General features: G+C 41.6%; 3 protein-coding genes across 5 annotated transcripts; 1 reads left to right on the top strand and 2 right to left on the bottom strand.

The window, feature by feature from the left end:
• The first annotated feature begins 284 nt into the window (after positions 1-284).
• On the top strand, positions 285-19,535 carry gpha2 (glycoprotein hormone subunit alpha 2). 2 transcript variants are annotated; one of them, XM_088428474.1, is made up of 10 exons: positions 285-416; positions 767-901; positions 2,355-2,628; positions 5,910-6,073; positions 9,504-9,790; positions 10,027-10,220; positions 15,713-15,929; positions 17,467-17,596; positions 18,818-19,002; positions 19,082-19,535. In XM_088428474.1, the coding sequence occupies exons 6-10, from the start codon at positions 10,093-10,095 to the stop codon at positions 19,184-19,186; spliced, it is 765 nt and encodes a 254-aa protein (XP_088284600.1). In that variant the 5' UTR covers positions 285-416; positions 767-901; positions 2,355-2,628; positions 5,910-6,073; positions 9,504-9,790; positions 10,027-10,092; the 3' UTR covers positions 19,187-19,535. The 2 variants fall into 2 exon arrangements, with proteins under 2 accessions (XP_088284600.1, XP_088284609.1); XM_088428483.1 differs by lacking the exons at positions 285-416; positions 767-901; positions 2,355-2,628; ... (1 more) ...; positions 9,504-9,790; positions 10,027-10,220 and having other exon boundaries at positions 15,783-16,092.
• On the bottom strand, positions 2,352-10,094 carry LOC148428566 (atrial natriuretic peptide receptor 2). Its single transcript, XM_088421809.1, has 23 exons — positions 10,065-10,094; positions 9,701-9,812; positions 9,510-9,642; positions 8,365-8,497; positions 8,194-8,298; positions 8,026-8,128; positions 7,821-7,966; positions 7,685-7,757; positions 7,467-7,611; positions 7,311-7,397; positions 6,298-6,441; positions 6,118-6,239; positions 5,904-6,042; positions 5,753-5,801; positions 4,756-4,857; positions 4,573-4,692; positions 4,421-4,514; positions 4,265-4,352; positions 4,045-4,184; positions 3,628-3,780; positions 2,759-2,857; positions 2,572-2,663; positions 2,352-2,509 (listed from the first exon to the last, which is right to left on the bottom strand). The coding sequence occupies exons 1-23, from the start codon at positions 10,092-10,094 to the stop codon at positions 2,369-2,371; spliced, it is 2,550 nt and encodes an 849-aa protein (XP_088277935.1). The 3' UTR covers positions 2,352-2,368.
• Positions 19,536-19,849: 314 nt separating the features above from the next.
• gphb5 (glycoprotein hormone subunit beta 5) lies at positions 19,850-22,241 on the bottom strand. Of its 2 annotated transcripts, XM_088424433.1 has the most exons (3): positions 22,034-22,241; positions 21,573-21,827; positions 19,850-20,515 (listed from the first exon to the last, which is right to left on the bottom strand). In XM_088424433.1, exons 1-3 carry the CDS (start codon positions 22,196-22,198, stop codon positions 20,327-20,329), a joined length of 609 nt encoding a protein of 202 aa, XP_088280559.1. In that variant the 5' UTR covers positions 22,199-22,241; the 3' UTR covers positions 19,850-20,326. The 2 variants fall into 2 exon arrangements, with proteins under 2 accessions (XP_088280559.1, XP_088280568.1); XM_088424442.1 differs by lacking the exon at positions 22,034-22,241 and having other exon boundaries at positions 21,573-21,943.
• Positions 22,242-23,166: the final 925 nt, after the last annotated feature.

Below are 23,166 nucleotides of genomic sequence, written 5' to 3'. Positions count from 1 at the left end.
TGAATGACCTTTACACTCAACCTTTGCTCTGTGGTGTTTATCTCCATGCACGCACTCACAGAAATTATTAGTAGTAAAAAGTCATTAGAATTTATTTTAAATGAGAATATATACTCATAGAATGTTTACTTATGAACGGTAAATCAAAATTTGTACAAAAAAAAGTAGTTTACCTTTTTCATTGGATCAATATGCATTTGTTTAATCCGAACACTGAGGGGCGCTGTGGCTGCGTGCCACTCCACTAATACGGCCACGAAGAACAATACATGACGTCACCGGATGGCGATTTTTCAATCCCGTTTTCGGTTTGTTTCAGTAGTGCGTTTTTAGGTACACAAATAATAAAAATTGCGTCCACAAGTGACATCATGGTGGTGGTCAGCAGACGAACTTTGGACAGGATTTATTCTGTGGTAAAATTCATGCTCGTATTAGCCATGTCAAATTTCTTTACTGTAAATGTTTTTTGGAGGAGAAGGGAGCTCGCAGCTAGCTAGATTGCTAGCAGCTAGCCTAATAAAGTATTCACAATACCGCACCATATCGATTTTTAACAAATTACAGATTAAAAAAAAACATATCATTCACCACACATACAAGATTTAATCAACACAGACAAGTTACATTAAGAAGGAAGAAATGAATAGTTTTTAAACTCTCCCAAGTCCCACTTTTTCCAGACTTGCACATTTAACGTAACAAACCCATTGCACTTGTTCAAATGTGTGCTTTGTGTGTGTGTATTGTTGTTATTTTTTCCCAGGTTTTATTTGCCATTGTGGTTTTATCCTGGTCCTACGTCATCTACGCCAGCAGGCTTGCTGCTCATTGGCTTCTGGAGAAGAGGACCGCCGCACAGCCCCATGATTGACAGCTACCACGCTTTTTTTTTTATCAGGCACGAAGAGAACGCGTTCACATTTCATTTTCAACTGGAAATAGAGAATCAAAAATGATCTTAAAAAAACAATTCAAGAATATTACACAATTTTCATAATTTAGTTTTAGATTCAGACAAAACATATGCAATTGGAAAATGGCCACCTGCCTGACTTTTAATGTTAAATTTGTTCTATGAATACAAAAAGTTTGTTAACAAGCATTGGGGTTATTCCATGTCAAGTCACCCACCCTCCCCGCTGATATCTCTTGAATTTGCATAATTTACATTCAGTTAGTGCCTTATATGGTCAGCTGAAATAATGTCACCTGTCGATCAATGTTTTGACCTACTAATAACTTTTATTTTCCAACTCTTTCACTACAAACCAAGCCTTTGGATATTGTACTGATCTTGGATATTTTCTGAAACGTCCAGAAATTACATTACAACAAACAGACTCACATAATTGAATACAGATGAAAATAACGATAATATCAATATAAAACACTTTATTCAATGTGTAAACTAATAGATTGACATTTTACATGCCTTTTAACTCTTTTGAACACCGCACGCAATATGGTTAAGTTCAGTTTAGTAGCTAGGTCTGGTAGACAGACTGTGATAAAGGAAAAGATGTGTGTGTGGGGACGGTGCGTACGCACCCAAACTTTAACGGGCCAAAACTTGAAAAACAGTTGAGTTCAGTGGCTAGAATTCATGTTTCTTTCATTTGACGTTTTAAGGCACTAGTAGAATAAAAATCAGGCACATTGAAGATGAGTGGACAGGTTCTGGGGATTTGTGAAAATTGACATGGAATGACCCATTAGAACGTACCGCATGTTATAAGACAGTTTCAAATCATATACAGTAGGAATATAAAAACTGTTTAAATATAGAAAAACAACCACTTGATGATTTAATTGAAAAGTATTGCTTCAAAAAGGGTAAGTAAACAAAGACATGACAAAAAAGGCAGCCATGGAAACGATGCATGTGGCTTCATTGTTTGCGTGTCCTCTGATGTATTCTGTAATTAAAAGATGGGACACACTCCTTCTGCTAAGCTAAAGTGCTTTGAAATGTGAGTGTGCACATGCGTCTCAGATATGTAAATGCTTAATAGAATAAAATGGCCAGCTTCACAGCGGTGAGAATGTCCACTTGACACGAGTGGTGCTTTACACGCACACACACGCACGTATAATTAAAAACCTGCTTTGCATGTGTGACGTAAAGAGTCTTTGGAAATTCAGCGAAATGAAAAGCGCACGTGAATTATATTTTTATTTATGCCCACATATGTCGACTATTATTGTAAATGGTTCACATCACTTTAAAACAAATCATGTAACTGTATCGAGTCATAAATAAGTCCCAAACCTTAACTTTCACGTTTTAAGCAAGTCCCAAGTCACTTGCATGGACTGTATCATGCTGACATTTCTCTTAAATTTGCTTCCAGGAGGGGAAAGTATCTCAAAGGTGCCCGATATTGAGCTCGCCTGGCAAGGAGGGCCCCATTTCTCGCTCTTTGGCTGTTTCCGTGGGGACACTTTTACTGTCCATCTCCTTGGAGGTCTTCCCCTCCAACCAGTACGTCACCATGTCACCTTTACCCTGACGAGGAGACGCCCACCGTTAGAAGCCGTCGGCATCCGAGTGGCACCGGCAACGCTCACCTTGACCTGCAACGTTCCTCGACAAACCAGCGCATAGCCGCCAATCTCCTCGAGCAGGTAAAAAACGCTGGCACTACACTGAATCTTAAGCGCTGTGTCATAGAAAACACAAAAACCAAACGCAACATATGTCGGACACTCGTGGCGGTGGCGGAGGTTAGGCGTGACGTAGGCGTGGATACAATACCCAAGCTGGTGGACTCCATACGAGAAGCCGTGTTTACCGTGTCGCCAAACAGACAGTAGCGAGGCATCTTTGTTCCGACCACGCCCGCCACCACTGGACCTACCCAGAAGCAAACACATAACTTACTATAAGCTATGACATCTCATTGGTTTTGGTTTTTAGAACCTTTTGATCACTCTCTTTTTTTTTTTTTGGCAATGCTTACTTTTTGTTTAGCTTGCAACATACCAGTTTAAAAAGAACAAAGCATCTCATGTGTGAAATGGAAATATAAAGACAAAATATTTTGACTATAATATTGCAAAAGCTCGTCAGTATAATTACTATTAAAATACTCTATTTTTATTTGTAATTGAAATTTTTTTTTTAGCTTCTGTTATTTTTTGTTTCTTAATTTTTTCTGTTATTTTTTGTTTCTTAATTTTTTTTTGTTATTGAGTTTTTGGAGTATTTTGGGGATGTTGTCATGTTTTTTGGACTTATTTTGTTTTTAGGTTGTTTTTATGTTTTTTTTATTTTCTGATTTTTTTTAATACATTCCTCCCAGCACATAGAGAGCAACAGTTTGCAAAAAGTCACCTGGGGTTTGTTTAAGAAAAAAAAATCAGAGAAACAAGGCTGATATTCTTTATTTCGTAAGGAAAACAAATAAAAAATAAAAGTTTCCAGCCCCAAAATATCTATTTTACGTATTTTTTTTCTTTCATTGATTTTTTTTTCAATAAAAAATATCCTTGTTAGTGAAAATAGACAATCCAAAAAACAAGAAGAACATTTCATTTCATAAATCTGTTAAAAAAAAATCCTGGGATTTTAGATTATATCTTTTGATGACTTTTGACAACCAAAACTGCCATTTACGTATTTACCAGAGTGTATCCCAGCACGGATCTGTAGCTGCATGTTGGGCTTGTGGGGGATCCGAAAGGTGCGGCACACGCCCACCAGGTCCAGCGCCATGCTGGCGATCTCGGAAGCGTGAAGGATGCCGTTCTCTCGCGGTACGCCCGACACCACCATGTCTTAGCACACAATGGCGTGTTACAGTACGTGCACCTGTCAAAATGGACTCCAGGCGCCCCTCGAGGTCCACGAACTACAACTTGGGAGTCAGCAAAAATATTTATGGACCATCATTTTTAAAATATGCAAACCCACAAAAAAGGGGACCAATTACAGATCGCTTCTTTAGGAATTGAAATCTCTCCTGTAAGATGTCACTCCCATCAAAAGTTTGAGGACCCCTTGCTCTACTGCACATGTGCGTGTGTGCACGTGTCTCTCACAGGCGTCGCCGATGGTTTCCACCTTGTAGACGTCGTAGTTGTCGATGATGTCATCAAAGGTGGTGTAGAGCTTGTTGAGAAAGTCCACCACCTGGTATGGAGTACTGCTGCTGGACAGCTGCGTGAAGCCCACGATGTCACTGCTCTCACACACACACACATTTACAGCGCCTGGCCGCCTGCAAATCTTTAACGCATGCTTACTTAACATCCGTCCCACCTAAAGAAGACGGTGGCACTGACGTAGCTCTGAGCCTCTGACGGCTTCCCTTGGCGTAGGTCGTCAGCCACCTGGCGAGGAAGCATACCTACACGCGCGCAAAACAGATCATCTTGTGCGGCCTGTGTGTGCGGCCTGTGTGTGTTTGCTTCATACTGTAGAGAAGTCTGTCGGTCTTCTGCTTTTCGTGCATCAGATCTTGAGTTCGCTCGGCCACCAGCACTTCCAGATGTTTGCTGTACTTCTCCATCTGAAACGTAACGCACGTGCGTGTGTTTTTGGATGCGCAGCGGTGCGTCACGTCTTACCAAGTTCATCATCATGTCCACCGGGCTGACTTTGACCGGGTTGATGCGGTAGACGAACTTCCTGATTTGTTCAAAAGTGGGTCGCTGGGCCGGATTGTGAGCGCCGCATCGGCGGATGAGCTGCATCATCGAAAGACTTAGTTGGCGCACTTATGCTAGCGTCACCTGCATTAGCTGGCTCACCTCCACGTAGTCAGCGGGACACGGGCAGGTGTTGTCGGCTTTGCTGGAGATCAGCTCGGGCAGAGGCGGACAGCAAGAACATTCCAGACTGGACTCGTCCACCTGCACACCAATGGGCATCATCAGAGATTTGCAATAACTACTGAGTTTTTTCGTCTCGGACTTGACTCGGACACCTTGACATTAGGCTGACACTCAAACTCGGCCATTGAACTTGCAAAATGTTTGTATCAACTCGACCTAATCTATGTTTATGCGCCTGAGAATAAAAGTCCTCCTTTAAAAGAAACTTGAAATACAATTGTTTTAGTTTATCAAAATAGCCATCGGATTGGTTAACTTGGCCGTGAGTGCCAAAGCACGCAGTCTTTTTCAGTTATCAGCCAACCTGTTGGGTTGTGAAATTTGTTTTAACCAACTATTGAAAATTGGCTTTCGCCGCAACATTTTTTTGTCTCATACATACAGAATGGCACAGAAAGGTAACTTTATTAGCATAGCACATTTCACGCACATGGCAACTCAGTGTGCCTCACAAATCACAAAGCACAACATATACAAGCATTGACGGGCAGAACAGCTGATAATAATCAAAGGCAAAGAAAAGTAGCTTATTAAGAGATGTGTTTTTCACTGGGTGTATGAAAGCAAGGTTATAAAAGCTCGGGGAACCTATTTGTCAAGACAACATCCTTGCAGCCATACTTAGAACTCACTTCACTTCCATTGGTACCTTTTTCCATTTGCGTGCAGCGTAACTGCTAAATGCCACCTCCTCATGTTTCCTTTGAGCCCCCCTAAAAGCCGCAAATCTGAATACTTCAGAGCCCTGCTTGGTTTATATTTAATTAGCATTTCCTTTCAATGTATTCAGGAGGCCCAAACAAACAACCAACAGAATTTTAAAATCAGACCCATATATAAAGTGTGTTTATTTGTCCATGCCAGCGACATATTCATAGTGACAAACAGAAGAATATATAGCAGGCACACTTACGGGTACAGGGTCACTGCGTGTGGCTATCTCCAGTAGGATTATAGAAAAACTGCACACACACATGGACACACACTTTTGTTACTGTTCTGTGTTTCCTCAAAACAAATTGACAGTAACTGTATTTGTGCTGTGCTTTTGTGTATGTGGTGACCTGAAGACGTCTCCGGCCAGCGTCGGCTCTACGTTGGCGTCTTGAAACTCTGGAGGCATGTACACTTCCTGGAGTCTCAACTGATAGGTGGAGAGAGGCTCCGCCCCTTCGCCTCGACGATACACCCTCAGCCCGTAATCTGCCGCGACATCAGGGACTGATGGTCAAAGGTGGGTGGAGTTTGAGATGATGTTTCGTGTGTCGGGGGGCTCACCGGTAATCTTGCACACCCAGCGGTCGTCCAATACACAGTTGAGGGATTTGAGGCGGCCATGAGAGATGCGGTGCTGGTGTAGGTAGGCCATTCCTCTGGCGATGTCCGTGGCGAAGGAGAACCTAGGAGGCGCGGATGTCACGGCCGCCTCGCCGCAATAGCATTCCGAGGCGAGCTTACCTGAAGCCCCAGTTGAGCGGGATCTCCTCGTTGAGTAGGACATCGTTGAGGCTCCCCTTGGGGCAGTATTCGGTCACTATGGCGACACTTGGCACCTGAACGCAGCCGCCAATGAACTTGCACAGGTTGGGGTGGTCCAACTCCCTGGAAACACGCAAACACTTTTCTGATTCAAACCTTTTGCACCCTGCACTACAGGTGTACCCCTATCTTGATGATATTAAAACTCACTTGAAATGCATTTCAAGCCTTAATGGTCATCATAAACTATGGATTATTCTAACCTATATAAATTGCTGTAAGCCGCTGTAACGCTGCGCTACAATTCCAAGGTTCACCAGCTGGTTTTCACAAGTGACCTATAAATGTTTAAAGAGATACTTATTTAGCCATTTTCAGCAGTAAAATTTAATATTATGTGTATAATTGATAACTTGTACAACAAACACCTTTAAAAAGGAATAATAAAATACATTGTGCAGCATAACTTAAGCATACATATGTGAAATCTTACCCGTTTATCTAATAGTAACACAAACGCAACAAAAATAAGTTAAAACATCATAAATTGTGCCACCCATTGTGAACTTAAAAATTATTTTTTTTTTAACATAAATTTACTGTTGACCCCAGAAATTGGTGGGGAATAGGTAACAGGCCGGCTTGTGATTTGTGAAAATCAGCGTTTAATTGATACCTATTGAAATGCGTTTGGAGAAAACGAATGGGAGTTTTATTCCTTCAAATAAAATCCGCTTTGTGAAAAACAAGTTATATTCATCAAGTTAGTAACAACCTTCGTTCTCATTTTAAGCGTGTCACTCCATCGATACACGGCCCAACAATGCCCCAATGAGTCCCCTATGAGAGAACTCATAAAAATAGACTGTATCCTTAGCCAGGCAGGAAAAGTCTGGCGGGCTGCCACGCTTAAAATACCCATGGGGGAAATCGCCTATTTAGTAAGGAAGCAGGTCATCGAGAAAAAGTAACAAGGCTCTGGGACTTTTTACCGAACTTGCTTGACTTCCTGTCTGATGGTCTTGGACAGCGAGAAAGACTTGGTGTGGATCTTCTTTATGGCCACCGTCCTCCCGTCACTGTAAGACACGGGCGTCAGCTCGCCTATGCGCGCAAGCTTGGATTAAAGGTCAAATTGATGAGCGTACTAGATCCCGGTGCACGTGAAGGTGGTCTTCCTGCCTCCCGCCTGCCCCCCGCAGGAAGTCAGAGCCGTCAGGCAACTGGTGTTGCTGTCGCTCTGGGCTGCGGCCACGCTCATCATGCTGCCCATGGTAACGCGCGCGTGCTGATCTGTGGCGCCAAAGACACGCCGCGCTCGGTCACCCAAACGGGGAAAGAGCAAATATGTGGCGTGTTACTTTACCTTGCTTGATGAGGTCAAAATCGATGATCCAGCTCTCATCCCACAGCAGCTTCTGCTTCTGGTACCTCAGCCACTTAACACACAGTCGAAACCCTCAGAGGCAAAAGTGACACGCAGGCGCTGGACGACGTCTCACCATGGCGGTCAGTACGAAGCAGAGACACAGCAGGCTCGGCGGCAGTCCAATGGCCAATTTTGCGGACGGGCTCATCGGGCATTCGCCGCAGTCAGCGGGACAGGTGGAACAAAGTTCCTCCTCCTGGCACTCGCCGTCGCCGCAGACTGAAACGGCCACAACGCGGTTAGGCGTCGACGTCGCTGCGCTGGCGCGGGTCTCGCACCTGCGGAGGGCTGCACGGTGCTCTTGGCCTCTAGCGCCACTTGCATGCGGCCCACTCGGATGTGAGCGATGAGGGAAGTCAGGCCCACGTGGAGCAGAACCACCTAGGAGACGATGTCATGCCTTCACTAGATCGCCCTTCCCCCGCCGCCGCATGGCTCGGCATCACCTTGGCGCTCCAATTGGTCTGCGTCATCTTGCCCGAAGTGGAGATGGTGTGCGTGAAGATCTTTCCGTCGTCAGGAATCCAGGGACCGCAGATGCTCTCTGAAGTCTGAATACAAGTGTGAGCGAACGCTGCGCGAGGCCTGCTTGCGTGCGGGCGCGTATGTGTACGTACCATGTATGCCAGTGGGCAGGAGTGGATGTTGGCGTGATGAATGCAGCAGTTTTCACCGTCGGCGTCTTTCCAGTTGGCGGGACACTCGTGATGCTCGCAGAACCTCCGTGCGTCTTCCACATCCGCTATGGAACTGAACACGCATTCATATATAGTGAACCCCAACATACAGTACCAGTCAAATGTTTGAAAATACCCTCAAGCTGAACCTATCTATTTTCTTAGCCGATTTTCCACACAAGGGCTGCGGGATTGCCTGGTGCGTGTTCCAGCTGTCTTCAGGCAGTAGGCGGGGTGCACTCTGATCTGGTTGCCAGCCAATCACAGGGCACACTAAAATTGCTTAATACTCAGGTCATCGACATTAGGAGGAAATATTTATGGGTATCTAGTGAACAAAGAAAAACTGAACCAGAATGTTTTGTCATGTAGATTCTTCAAAGTATACACAATTTGCCCAGATAGCAGGTTTGATGACTTCAACTTTATGATGTGCACGATGCTTTTTGACCTGGAATAACTTTCAGCTCAAAGCTCTTTAGAGCATGCCTTGGGCTAGGGCTGTGCGATATGGTTGAAAGGTGTATCGCAATATCAGTATTTCGAATCAGTCAATTGATGTATTGAATATAATAATTTTTATGTGAGGGATCTTCAAAACCTTTTATTATCTGACAGATACCAATATGAGTACTGAAGACACGATACTAAGCACCGATAGCACTGAAGCACAATAAACACATTTCATATAAATCTATTAATAATTGTTTTTTTTTTTTATCCTTTGTAACTCATCACTGCCATTAATGACAATAAACAAAAAAATCAATTTCATCTGGGTTGGCAGTGGATTAAAAAAAAAATTCAAAATTGAAAACACTTTAATTGATTAAGAAGGAAAATTTCCATTGGTCTGGGTTTGTTTTGTTATTGTTTTTTTTTTTAACTGATGTCTCTGTCTCTCTCTTTCTGTCTCTCTCTTTCTGTCTCTCTTGCTCTCTCTCTCTCTCTCTCTCTCTCTCTCTCTCTCTCTATATATATATATATATATATATATATATATATATATATATATATATATAATTACCTCGCCCTAGCTGCTAGTTTATTGTAAATCTGCGCGTTTACTGCATGTGCAGGGCGACCTGTGAGGGAAGATGCGGTTGTCCACGGCCCAGCTGTAAAAGGAGTCCCGGACGGAGACCGAGTAGACAACGTTAAACACCTCGCCGCTCTTCACCGTCTCGGGAGGGCGCAGCACCCAGGCCATCTCCAGACCTGCGCGCAAACATGCCGCGTTGGCGTTTGCGGACATGGTTGCGGTGAACACTCTCACCTCCGCAGCTGATCATGTTGGAGTCGTTGGGGCGCTCCAGAGGCCAGCAGTCGTACTCGCTGTTGTCAAGGTCATGCCAGCAGGACGCAGGTGAGACACAGCACACGCACACCTACAGAAGAAGTTACTTTGAACTCATTCGCTACTGTGGGCGTTCATATTCGTTAAATGGAATCTAACTATTTACTTCCACCAAAATACGCCTATGACATACAGTATGCCTTATAAAATACTAAAATATAAAGTCAACTACATTTATCTGAAAAATCCATATTTGGACATGTTTACTACCCATTACTGATAATTGCACGCTGCGCTCGCCACAGAACAGGACAAGATGGAGGCGGGAGGTGAAAGGTCTCACCCAGATCATGTAGCAGAGGTTGAGCTTCATGACGGACCAGGCTAGACCAGAACGCAGGAGGATGTGCTCCTGCACAGAGCCAGAATGGAGTGATTCAAAGAGTATGGAGCAAAATGCTGCCAGGACGTGTGCAGCTGTTGGAGGTCGCAGTCCAGAGTGAGTGTCAAGCAGCAGGTTCCCTCTTTTAGTTCTTTGAACATCAGGCAGTTGGAGTAAAGTCGGCCTCTGCTGCAGGAGACTGGTACTACACATATATATTTATTTGTTGGTTTCCACTGTAGTAGACATTGATCTTTGCTCTATATCTTTGGACTCAGTGGACGTATTAAGTCTTACTGTGCTCAGTAGAGGACATCCTGGCCTTTACAGTCATGTCTCATGTGGTTTGCTGTCCTACTGAAACAAAATGTACACAAGAGTAGGCACAAATGAATGGGTCTTGGGAGGAAAAAAAATCATTTGGGTTGAAGATAATCAAATTATGGATAAGCAAAATACCTACCCAGTGTTTGGAATATCTTTATTTTTTGCACAAGACAACCACAAAAAGTGAGTCATTTTGTACAAGACAACTTCAAAAATTCGTGTGTGTTTTGTATAAGAAAAAAAAAGGGGCCAGAAATTTGGGACAAATCAACCCAAATATTGGGTCAGTCTTTTATTATGACCTGTTGGGTTTTTTAATGAATTGCTTGTACATAAAAGTAAATTTAGTCTTCAAATTAATTAAAACAGAATTATTTTATTGTCATTGTACAGCAGGTATAACAACAAAACTCCAATTGATGCATATTAAATACATTTGAACAACAAATAGAACAAAAATAGAAGAAAAAGGATAGTTGTACGCAGTGCATTTGGTATTTTTTCTGTGTTGTTTTGTTATTCAGAACGATAATAGCTCTGGGGAAAAGCTTTCCCTGAGTCTGTTTGTCCACTTTTTTTTAGTCCTATTATAGCATATATATTGTATATCATTGACAAAACGTTAAATGAAAAGAGTGGACCATACTTTTAAGAGGAAAGGTGTATAATCGAGAGAGATAACGCACCCTTGTGGGAATTGTCAAGAGGCAGCGATTTCGAAACTCGGGTGAGCTAAAATAATTTCACATGCAATTTTCACTTTTTGAAACAAATTGTCACAAATGCAGAGTTGTTTTTTGCCACCCACGTGTCAGGTAATTGTAGCATGGGTTTTGCCACCAGGGGGCGACAAAATTCACACCCACACCATGTTTATCTGTCATCGCGCCCCACCCGAATGGCGGAAAAGCCCAAATTGCGGCGCTTACATGTTTCAATGAAATGTCAATTGGCGTCCGTCGGGGAAATGAAATGTCCTGTTTTCCTCTAAATTTTCCATCACACAATACACAGTAGTCATTTTTCCCGTCACTTTAGCTACTAATTAGCCGCCATTGCTCATACCGGTCGCCCCCCAACAAACGCCAAGCGTGTATACAAAATACAAACAGTGGCCGTATCGTCGCTTGCGAGGCAGCCTCGGGCAAGCATGAGTGCAGACAGGTCGGATAATAACAAGCGTGATTAAGGTTAATGATAGCGTTGCGGCAGTCAGCGAGAGTGCACGTGGATTTGTGTGTTGCGGATGATGGTAACCAAGTCCCCAAATTATCCTCTTTCTTTAACACTTGTCCACTCCGACTTCCCTCCTCTTTCACCTCCGCCCGCCCGGCGCACATTAAGTTTGGAGCGGAAAAAATGATTTACGCTAATTGTAGCGGCCTATTGAGTTATTTGTTTTCTTAAAATGAGAAGGAGTCGCCTTCACAAAGCTTGCACGGCTTTCAAAAGTATTACATCTGATCTGGAGGGTGAGCTCATCTCCGGCGCTGTCGCACACAACAAAATGAAAAGGAGTGAGAGCGTGTGGTGATAATGACACTTCCAACATTCCTTCAAGTCACACTCATTTGAAAAAAACAAAACAAAAAACTGCTTCAACTCTTGTTAACTGATTTCGTTAGCTGCGGTCTTGTGATGTAACAGAGAAATACAAGGACTTAGTTACGAGCGCTGCAGCTAACCGGCATTTTCATTTTTGGATAACCTACTAAAAGTTCTATTGAAGAATCGGGTATTGAGATAAAAATGAAAAAAAATGTTGGTTTTGCTCAAGAGAAAACCGATATATGCTTACACAGAATTTATAGAGCGTGCGCAAGATAAAAACAAAACGTGGCATACAGAACGTTAGCGATTTATTATTCTAATGTTAACGCATTATCATCTTGACAGTGCTCTTTTTTATATAACCAAACTTAATAGCACGGAAAGAACAGGTTGCAAAAACACAGAAATCTCCTGCGTTACACGAAAAAAAACTTGCGACTGGTTTACCGTATTTCGGGGACTTTAAGCTGCGCCAGCATATAAACCGCAGCAGCAAAAATTGAGCAAAAAACAGTTTTTTTGCCGCGGATATGAGGCACAGGTCGTAACATCAGACATTTGCGCAGAAAATGGAAGTTTTTAATGATTTTAAAACTTTTTTAATGGCCTGCTTAGGGCAGTAACATCCTATCTTAAACAGACTGAACATGCCTGCATCTTTAGCACCAACATATTCATAGAAAATATACAGATGGATGGATATTTTTAACAAAATTGGCAGAATGCTGTAAAGTTAAATAGCAGTTCAAAGTCAAAATTAATACTTACATAGCATCTTCTGTCTCTCTCTCTTTGTTTAATTAATTGAGACATTTCAGATCATTCATTTACACAATCATACTTATATATACACAATTATACATGTCAAATTTGCACATCACAAACCTTTATACAATATTTTATTCAACTTCTACATTTTTTATATTTTTAAATACTATATTTTTAAAACTCATCTCTGTTAAGTTCTATTTCGGACTTGTTTTATAAATTGACACCTTGAACAGATAAACACATTTGCTTTACCATAAACGATAAATAAAACCCTGCAGATAAAAAACTCTGGACAATAAGCCGCGGGTTTCAAATCATGAGGAAAAAAGTTGCAGTTTATCGTCTGGAAAATACGATATTTTGGCCTTCATACAATGCATTTGAAGTTCCAACTGATTTGCTCTTAATTTGAAATTTTTTAATAGTGTTCTTGCTTACATTGTTGCATTTAATTCCACTTGCTGATGCCTGCAGAAACCCCGTTAAAATCTCACGTACCTCCAAAGCGCCTACACGCACCCTCATATGAATTTGAAGGCGTTTCCAAACTTTTGACTCTTGTTTTACTTTTTTGTTGATATTGTTATTGCCTTCCCAGCCTGTTTGCTCAGTAACAAGGTAATTGACGACAGAGATAATTCTCTCCAGGAATCTTTCCCGTCATACGCCATACATTATGTGGATGAAGAGTTTATACACGACAGTCTTTGGTCATCTGTCTCATGTAGCGTGGAAGACATTCCAAGGCTTTATTCTGCTAATTGATGGACATAATGCCCCTCGCTTAATATTTCCACTTGATGGTGTGTGTGTCTGTGTGCGCCTAATCTTCGGTGAGTGTCACCATATGGAAACTCCACTTTCCTCCTGTCAATCAAAATTAGTTAAGTGTTCCACTTCCAAGGGTGTGTGTGTGTCACTCTGAGGCATTGTCACGATTTTTGGCACGCTCACCAAAATAAAGACCGACCAATCGGCGGTGCACGTGTTGCGATGCGTCTTTGTATAATCGGGGGGGGTAAATGGGTCGATGTGTTGGGGGTCCGCAGGGCCGGGGGGGTAAGGGAAACTTTGTCTCATCCTCTCCTCATATTATCACACAGCCCAGAATAACATGCACAAAACACCAGAATACGATTCATACAATGTAACGCCCACACACACACACACACACACACAGATCTGAAAGTAACAGTAATGACAGAGACGCCATGGTAACCAAGGTAACAAAGGCGCTACGAATTAACACAAACATCAGTCAGCTTCGCTGAGTCACACTTTGTGTATGCATGCATATTAACTGGGTGTCCCCATGTTTGAAAAAAAAGAAAAGAAAAAGGTCCCCCACGTCTAATCTGAGGAGGCCATTCACTTGTGTTCCGTCTATGCAACTGTCACCACAATCATTGTGTGCGCGCGTGTGTAATTGGGGGTTTGGATGATGATGTCACAAATTCCGCCTTTCCGTTGACATAGCCGGATTGGGAATGTGTCGAGTAGTGGGGCCATAAGGTGATCGCGACGTTTTCCTGCTGTGCGTGCGTGACATTTGGAAAACGTCACGTATAGGGCCGCGATCAACGATTAGTTCAATCATCGATCCGTTTGTCGATTGTTTCATTAATAAATCAGATGAAACAAAAAAAATCTTTTTGTCATTGTAGGAAAGCATTTTTATTGCATTGGTTTTGCTGGTTTGTCCACGACAAGTCATAACATTGTCAAAAATGTTCATTGGTGTTTTCCAGCTCTACTTTCTTACAGGAAAAATAGAGAATATTACCAATATATTAAGACAATTTTAGATTAAACATTTGAATATCTAAAATACTCATTGATTAATCCCGGGGTGAAAATTTGACCCATCCCTTAGGTGTCAGATTTAGCCCATGTCGAGCTCATTTACTGCCATTCAAAGTTCGAAATATTATCAATTTCTGACATATTGAAAACCCGATGTTTTATTATGCATTCCCCCCGATTTTTGCATTCATCCTTTCAACAGCGACTAGAATTTTTTTGTGTTGACACCCCAAAACTGCCGGGTGGCGCTAGCGGCCAATTTATGGCATTTGCAAGCCTTTCAATGACTTCTTCTAATCATGACATAACAAACATTCCTATTTGAATTACATGTATACATAAATATATGTCGTAGTTACTTCTACTACTTTTCACATTTTTACAATTTTTGTACATAAAGGGGGTGTAGCCCCCCCCCAAAAAAAAACAAATAAATGTGTATGTATGCCATTGAACATTTTTGAGTAGTAAATGAAAGTAAATATATATTTATATTTGACAATATTATAATAAGGCTTGGCTAGTGAAAAATCCCTGGACACTTAGGGGTTAAATTGGTAAATCAATTTCTTTTCTAATTGAAAAGTAATTGTTGCACCTCTATGTCACAGTGATCAAATCTAGGATTTATGATCTTCCTGTGTGCTGTACAGGCATGTGCCTTTGATAATAGGTTGTAATGATTAACATTTAACATGGATATTGCTGTTATTTTCTTTTCTTTTTTCCTGTAAATATCCTAGAAATGGTTATCAATATTTTGTTATATGTGGAATTCTGGAAAACAACAAAATATTTCTATTTAGACACTTCTAAAATCATCACGTTTTTTGTTACAAATTGACCCTGGAAGGGAAGGGAAAAGTTATTTGGGCCTAGAACATGTTTGGGCTCCCCTGCTTTAAATTCCATCACTTGAAAGCACATTTTGCACTTGCGCTCTCCTGCTGGTGAAAACTGTGTCCAAAGTTTTTACACCTGCCGACGAGCGCTCGCTCCATCTGTAAGCGGAAGGGAAGGCGTCATTTGGCGAGCGCCTGCCGCATAGAATCTCAGAAGGTCAGGCTGAAGCTAACATGCCGCAACACATGCTTTTGCGTCTGTCGTGCCAATGCATTGATGGAAAAGCTAATCTAGTTTTCCTCTGTGTCACACAGACCCCCTTCCAGCCTCCCCCGCCGCCATCGGCACCCCCCACCCCCCTGTGAAGGTTTTAAAGTACGCCAAGGAGGTGGCACCCTGGCTGACATGCTAACGCGCCGCCGCAGGAGGAGAAAGCAGAAAAGGACATTTTTGGAAAAACTCTCGCCGTCGCCTCTCGGAGGACAAAAGTCAAGCGGGATCTGTGTGGAAAGACGGGAGCTGCGATTGTGGGTGTGTTTCCAGATATAATTGGCCTCTCTTGTACCTGCTACTGGCATCGCTCGAAGGAGCCTCGCAACGCACGTACACACACGCGCGCGCACGTACACACTAACGCACCTCTGGACCGCTGTCGCTCTGCTGGGCTCTGCAAGTTGTGCTCTCCGCTCTCCAGGTAAGACGTTTGCGTTTCATATACCGTATTTTCTGCACTATAAGGCGCACCTAAAAGCCTTCATTTTTTTAAAAAGCTGATAGTGCGCCTTATAGATGGATCAATATTGAGATTGGACTGATAAAGTAAGCTTTACCTGTTTCTTTTGTGTGTTTACGCTTGAACAAGTTTGCTCAAATTGACATTGAGTTATTATGCTATTGAGAGTTTAGAGTTATTATTTGAGTTATTATTGTTTTTACTTTGAATATTACTATATTGTGATTGAAAAAAGTTTGAAAATATGTCCTTAATTGAGGGTGCGTCTGATAATCCGGTGCGCCTTATATATGGAAAAAGTTTTAACATGTCATTAATTGAAGGTGCGCCTTATAATCCAGTGCGCCTTATAGTGCGGAAAAAACGGTACTTGTATTGGAGATGACTACTGTACAGTATGTACAACCTTTTAAGTTTTTTTGTTCATTTATTTTCATGCCTGATTTTTTTTTTCTCACAATTTTTTTGGTGCTTTTTGCACGTCATCCATTTCAAAAAACAGCTATGATGACAATTGTAATGATGAAATGATCACACATTTTGAAATACACTCACACATGCTTTTGCAAAAACATGTGAACATGCTTCTCAATACAAACCTCAGGCGTGGAAAGCTTTCGGGGGGGGGGGGGGGGGACCCTCTAGACACCCTCCCTCGTCCCTACCATTGCCAACCAGTTGACACAGGGTTAATTATGCCTCACACATATAGACACACACACACACACACACACACGTAGTCAGAACCATTTAGGTGGAGTATAAAATGGGGGTGCTCCCGTTGTAAGGAAATGTAATGGCAAAGGTCAGCCTGAGCAAATTACTGGGGAAAACCTGACTTCTTCTTCACATTCTGTGTAACAGAGTCGCTACCTACGCAGGCCATAAATAAAACAGTGAATGAAAATGTTATATTATAATAGAATTATATAGAGTCGCTGTATCAAACAGAATGAAAAATACAAACACACTTGTACTTTTCCAAACTCCAAGGGTTCGACCGCATTTATCGGAGATCGCTACAATAATGGTTAGGTTCTAATTTCAAAACAAAGTCATATTCATCCAAATGCTTCAGAACTCAGCGCTTTACAGCGCAGATGGACAAAAACCTGACGCTCGTTCATTGACTTGCCGGTGAATTCACCTGCATAATTAGTGTCCGCAAGTTTTAGCCTGGGTCGTTCTAGAGAGTCTTTCATCTTTATGAGCCTTTTTTAACGGTGGCGTAGATTGACTTTGAGATGTTATCGAAATGTTTTGCGATTTTTATCGTTTATAATGGGCCACTCTAAACTCACATGAGTGTGTGTGTGTGTGTGTGTTTTGTCGCAGATGTCGCAGCCCATGAGCCTCAACGTCTGCTTGCTGCTGCTGCTGCCGCCGCTGATGTCACTGCTGCTCTTCTCTCCCATTGGTCGCAGCGAACAAAATGTCACCCTCAGCCCGGGCTGCCATTTGCACCGTGAGTCCTGACAGCCGAATCTTCAAAAAATTCGCCGTGTTGATTTAGGAAATGTCTGGAACATTATGACAGATACAATGATTCACAATGGTAGTTTTTTTGTCATTTAATTGAATAGTTTTGTTTCTTATTATTTAAAACGTTTGAATGGGGGTAAAAAAAACCCCATCAAATTTAATTTCTGCATATCCCGACATGCGTATCAAATCGTCTTTTGAGAAATTTATCATAGGAAATAGCATAGGGCTGACAAATTCATTCAAAATCATGCAAAGTGACGACAACAACAGAAAGGCTTTGCGTCATAACCTCTCAGACTGAATCAAATGTATCCATTTTCTGTTTTGTCTGCATTCAAACAAAACTCAAACAGAAATAAACTGACCAACCAATCTCAACCCAAAATGACATTTTCAAGTTGGAGCGTCTTTGAATTTTTTTTTCCTCATTTCTTTTCAACCAATGCATTACTAAGAAAACGGGGCATTTCTATCGAAAACTGTATCGGATTGATTTTTTTTGACTGTGGTCTAGTAGACTTAAGTACGTTTAAAATATAGTTGTGCTGTTGATATGAACATTTTGTCAATATATTTCTTTGTTTTCTAATTATGATTAACTTGACCAAATATCAGGTCCGATATTCGCATTGAAAATCCCTCTTGTTATAGAGACAAACGTTGATCAAAATTAGTGATTTCCCTTCATATAATCAAAATATTTAGTCACGGTACTTCAAAGTTGGAGCGACATTATAGTTATAGAACTTAAAGAATTTCATGACAATTAACTTTACCAGCTAGGGTTGAAAATTTCGCAATTTCTTTTTATCATTAACATTCATCCATCCGATTTTAGCCGCTTATCCTCATTAGGGTCGCTGGCTTGCGGGCGCCTATCCTAGCAGGCAACCCTAAACTGGTTGCCAGCCAATCACGGGGCACACAGACATAAGAAAAAAAAACATGAACAAACACACTTCTGAGCATTTTTGGAGCATGCATAATTTTGGAAATGTGGAAGCAAACCAGAGTACCCGGAGAAAAGCCACGCGGGCACAGGGAGAACATGCAAACTCCCCACAGGAAGGCCGAAATTGAACCCGGGGCCTCTTAAACCGTGACGCGGACGTGTTTTCCGATATTAATCCCTTTCACAAGCGCTACAGCATGGATAAAAAGCCAGCAGACAAATTAGCATGCGCTAATTTGTCCTCCTCAGCGTTCAACGTGAGCGTCCGCAGCGACCGGCGAGGCACGTGTCGCGGCACGCACCTGGTGCACGCTTGCGTGGGCTACTGCGAGTCCAGCGCCTTCCCGTCCAGATACTCGGTACTGGCGGCCTCCAACTTTACGCACAACGTCACGTCGGCGGCGCGATGCTGCACCATCGCCAAGGAGGCGAAGGTGAGGAGCGCCAGCGACCCGGGGCGCCTCGCCCGCCCGCCCACCCGCGCTCACGCTCCGTCTCGCCCGGCGGCGCCAGGTCAAAGTTCGCCTGGAATGTCCCGGGGGGCGTCACCACGACGACTTGGAGATTCTGACGGCCAAGGCGTGCCGCTGCGACATGTGCCGCACGTCCCGCTACTGATCGCGACCCGCGTTTCTCTTGACTTCTGCACTAAAGAAATAACTACCAGAAAAAAAAGAATATGGATTTCAACAGCTCATGTTTTGGCGTTTGGACTCTGGAATAGCCACAAGACAAATCAACCGTTTCATTTAGACCGGAGCAGACGCCATTGAAACCAATGGATTCCACCTGTTACAGTAAGCACTAACCATAGACAAAAAGACAAAAGAATGTAAAAGGACCAAATATTTATTTGTGTGACTTTTTTTTTGTAAATTCTATCTATTGGTAGAACCAGAGTGCACAAAATTGCCATAAAGGAAAGATAGATATATTGAATATTTTTGATGTTGACAATGTGTAAATTAAAACAAAGGTTTTTGACAATTGGGAATTTTTGTCTTTTTTGTGTGTATGTGTGTGTGTGTGTGTGTGTATATATATATATATATATATATATATATATATATATATATATATATATATATATATATATATATATATATATATATATATATATATATTTTGTGTGTGTGTGTGTGTGTGTATAAGATTGAGCTGATTTTTTTCAATGAATGAAAAACTTGAAATGTTTTATTCAAAATTCATGAGTTTTATTGTCATATGCAATGTAATACTACCACACATTGAAATTCTCATTCTGTTCACTTCCCGGTGCAAACTACATTCCACAATCGAGCAAAAAATGAGGTTGGCAATCAAACAAAAATTAGTAATAGTAATAAACCGCTAATCAATTAATAGATTACATTCTCCGCATATTATAACCAATTGTTTGACCCAACTTTCTGAATTTGTTTTATACCATATAACCACCAAAAATGTGTCGCTTTAAGACACTAACAAAATGTTTTGTATAAAACATCCCAGAAAGTTAGGCCCAAAATATCCTCATTCCGTTTTTGTCCCAAATTGAGCGTACAAATAATAATAATGTGTCCAGGCTATGGGACGGTAAAGTATCAGCAAATTTATTTTAATGCTGTGACAGGAACAATACTTTTCTTTTTAAATTGAGAGCAAATGAATTGGAACATGAATCAACTTATTGTTATATTGTGTCGCCTGGTAAAGAAGACGTCTAAAACCATGCGTGATTTTGCTGGGCGTCACGCAACGAGCCGCCGCCCTCTGCGGTCAGAAGCTCTCACACTCACTGTCCTGGGTGGTGCAGATGGCGCAGTGACAGTGCATGGCCACCGGGTAATGATAAAGAGGCGAGATGCCGGCTTGGCAGCCAGGCAGCCGCGCGTTGGCGTAGCGGGTCAGCGCGTACGTGCACACGCGATGGTGCCGCTGGATGTAGGGCGGGTCCAGCACTGGCCTCTGCACAACACAAGTTGCTATTAGCTTACAGGTTAGCCACTTAGCATTATTACTCCACGTCAAGTTTCGACCCAATAAAAATTGTGGTCAAATCATTTTGAAACACGTTGTGTCATGTTCCAAATAATTTGTTCTTACTTTGAAAACATTGCTAAAATGTCTCCAGGCCAAAGGTGTCCAAACTTTTTTTACTTTGAGGGCCACATTCATTCTTAATGTATTAATCAATTAATTTATTCATGAATTACTTTTGGTACATTAGTACCTAAAAGTAGCAATTAACTACCTAAATTGGTGACTTTTTTACGAAAATAACCAATTACTTTAGTAATTTTAGTAGTTAAAATACCAGTATTTTTAGTACCTAAAATAATGCATTACTTTGACACTTAAGTAGCAAAGTAATCAATTACTAATTGATTAGTAATTAATTCATAATTAGTTGGTAAAACTAAACTATAACCTCCATTCAAGCACTTTATTTTCTAGTTATTTGAAGGAAAAAAACTTGCTAAGTCAAGTCTATTTATTAAAAGGCGAATTAAGAAATTTTATTCATGCGCATTTATGACTTTTTTTCAATAGCGTTGTATAGCAATGTATTTTTAGCATTAGCAGCGGGCCACAAAAACATGGATAACGTGTGGCAAATGGCCCCCCGACCGTAATTTGGACACCTTTGCGCTAGGCGTGTTTTGTTAGCAACTTCACAGATAGCTTGTGGAAAATCAAAAATTGCATCAATATTTACCAGGCATATCTGATTAAAACTGAACAAAACGAGGCAAGCTTTTTTTTTTTTTTACTTGCCATTTGGGCTGTTCTAAACACCCACTCCTGGCATTGATGTTAGAAAACAAAGGGTGGAGCAACACGCGTAGACACACAATGCAGCGGTAATCAGTTTTTTTCTATACTGCCACCAGGTGGCCAAAGCGCGCAACAAACGGAGCGACACAATGTCAATTGAATCCAAGCATAAAATGTACTAAAAATGTCCATTGGTTAATGTTGCTTGTGTTTTTTTCGTAGAGCTAAGCGTGTATGTTCTTTGTACCTCCCATGTGTGACAGCGCCCCCAGCAAGCCTCCGTGGTGATTTTCAAGCCCTTGCAGCCCGGCTTCTGAGCCACAAAGGTGAACTCTCGCACTGCGCAGCCGCGGAAGCTGTGCAGCGCCGTTGTCTCGGCAACGCGCGTCACCGCTGCGCGCTGTACGAGCAGCAGCAGCAGCAGCAGCAGCGGTGCGATGAACTGAGGAAGGACGCGCATGCTTCTCACACCGCTGCCCTCTGGTGGACACTCGAGGAATTGCTGCGACAAGGTATTTACGATTATTTGAAAAGGATCAAGTTGATATCACTCGGGAAAATGTTTGAAGTGAAAATATATTTTATCGGAAATTATGACAGATGTTCAAATAGGTTTATTTAAAAATATTAAGGCTACGTCGGCAAAAAGTTAGCAGTTTGTTTTCTCAAGACAGAGTAGAATTTTAAAAGACGAAGAATAGTTCTCACCTTCGGTTTCTGATTTCGTATCGAAATCGGAGCGAGCGTGGCTCCGTTCGTGCGGCAAGCGAGTGAAATGGAAGCTGGAAGGCTCGTCTTTGTTGTTTTTTTCCCCCCCTCCCTTTTTTTTCTGTGTAAGAAAGTCATTAGGGCGGACGGACACTCTGACATCATCGTAATTACAATTAAAATAGCGCACGAAGCAGCAAGAGTGGAGACTGCCTCCCTGGAAAATTCTCATAGTCGTCTATACGATATTTTCTTAACCTCGGACGTGTGCACGCGCGCTTGCGTGCCACGTCTCTGCACCCGTGGCCATTACATTAGGTACACCTGCACGGCCAGGTGATTTGTTTTTTTTCTTATGAAGCGAACTTTTTGCATGACATCCGTCGCTAACGTTTACGAGATGACAAATATAAACACTGGGGTTTGAATAATAACTTTTTTTTAAAACCCTTTCAGGACGATTTTTTTTCAACGAAAAAGGAAAACTTATGGCACCTTAACTAGTTTATAAGTCTCGGAAAATTAGTTAAAAAAATCCCACTTCCATCGATTAGGTCTATATGATCAATATACAATAATATATATATATATATATATATATATATATATATATATATATATATATATATATATATATATATATATATATATATATATATATATATATATATATATATATATATATATATATATATATATATATAATATTCTCATTTCATTTGATTTGATCTTGTGAATGTCAGGTAATAAAGCCATCATTTTGATTTTTTGTCCCGGTTTGTTATAAAGAAGCATGCAATTTGCAATGTTTATTTTGAAAGAAAAGTAACAAATATACCCGTTGAAGAATTGAATATGTCGGTGAATGAAAAGGGCATCTATGTTAGGCTCAAATTAGGGCTGCGGAATTCATCAAATATTTGATTTACGATTACGATGTTAAGCGACATTAACGTTTAAAAAGCCGGCTACGCTACGTGTCAAATCGAGGACTTTGTCATCCTACCACCAGAGGGCATTGTTCCCCACAAAAACCCCTGCTTTTCTCACCCTAATATATTATTTACCAGTATGAAATGGCATTGAGTTTTTCACCTGATTCCTAATATACAGTATAGCGCGCTCGCTATCAG

Source organism: Hippichthys cyanospilos, chromosome 1 (assembly GCF_059441005.1).
Source record: "Hippichthys cyanospilos isolate Australia breed blue-spotted pipefish chromosome 1, RoL_Hcya_1.0, whole genome shotgun sequence".
NCBI lineage: Eukaryota > Metazoa > Chordata > Actinopteri > Syngnathiformes > Syngnathidae > Hippichthys > Hippichthys cyanospilos.
The sequence above is the reverse complement of the archived record's forward strand: the minus strand, read 5'-3'. Positions and strand labels throughout refer to the sequence as shown.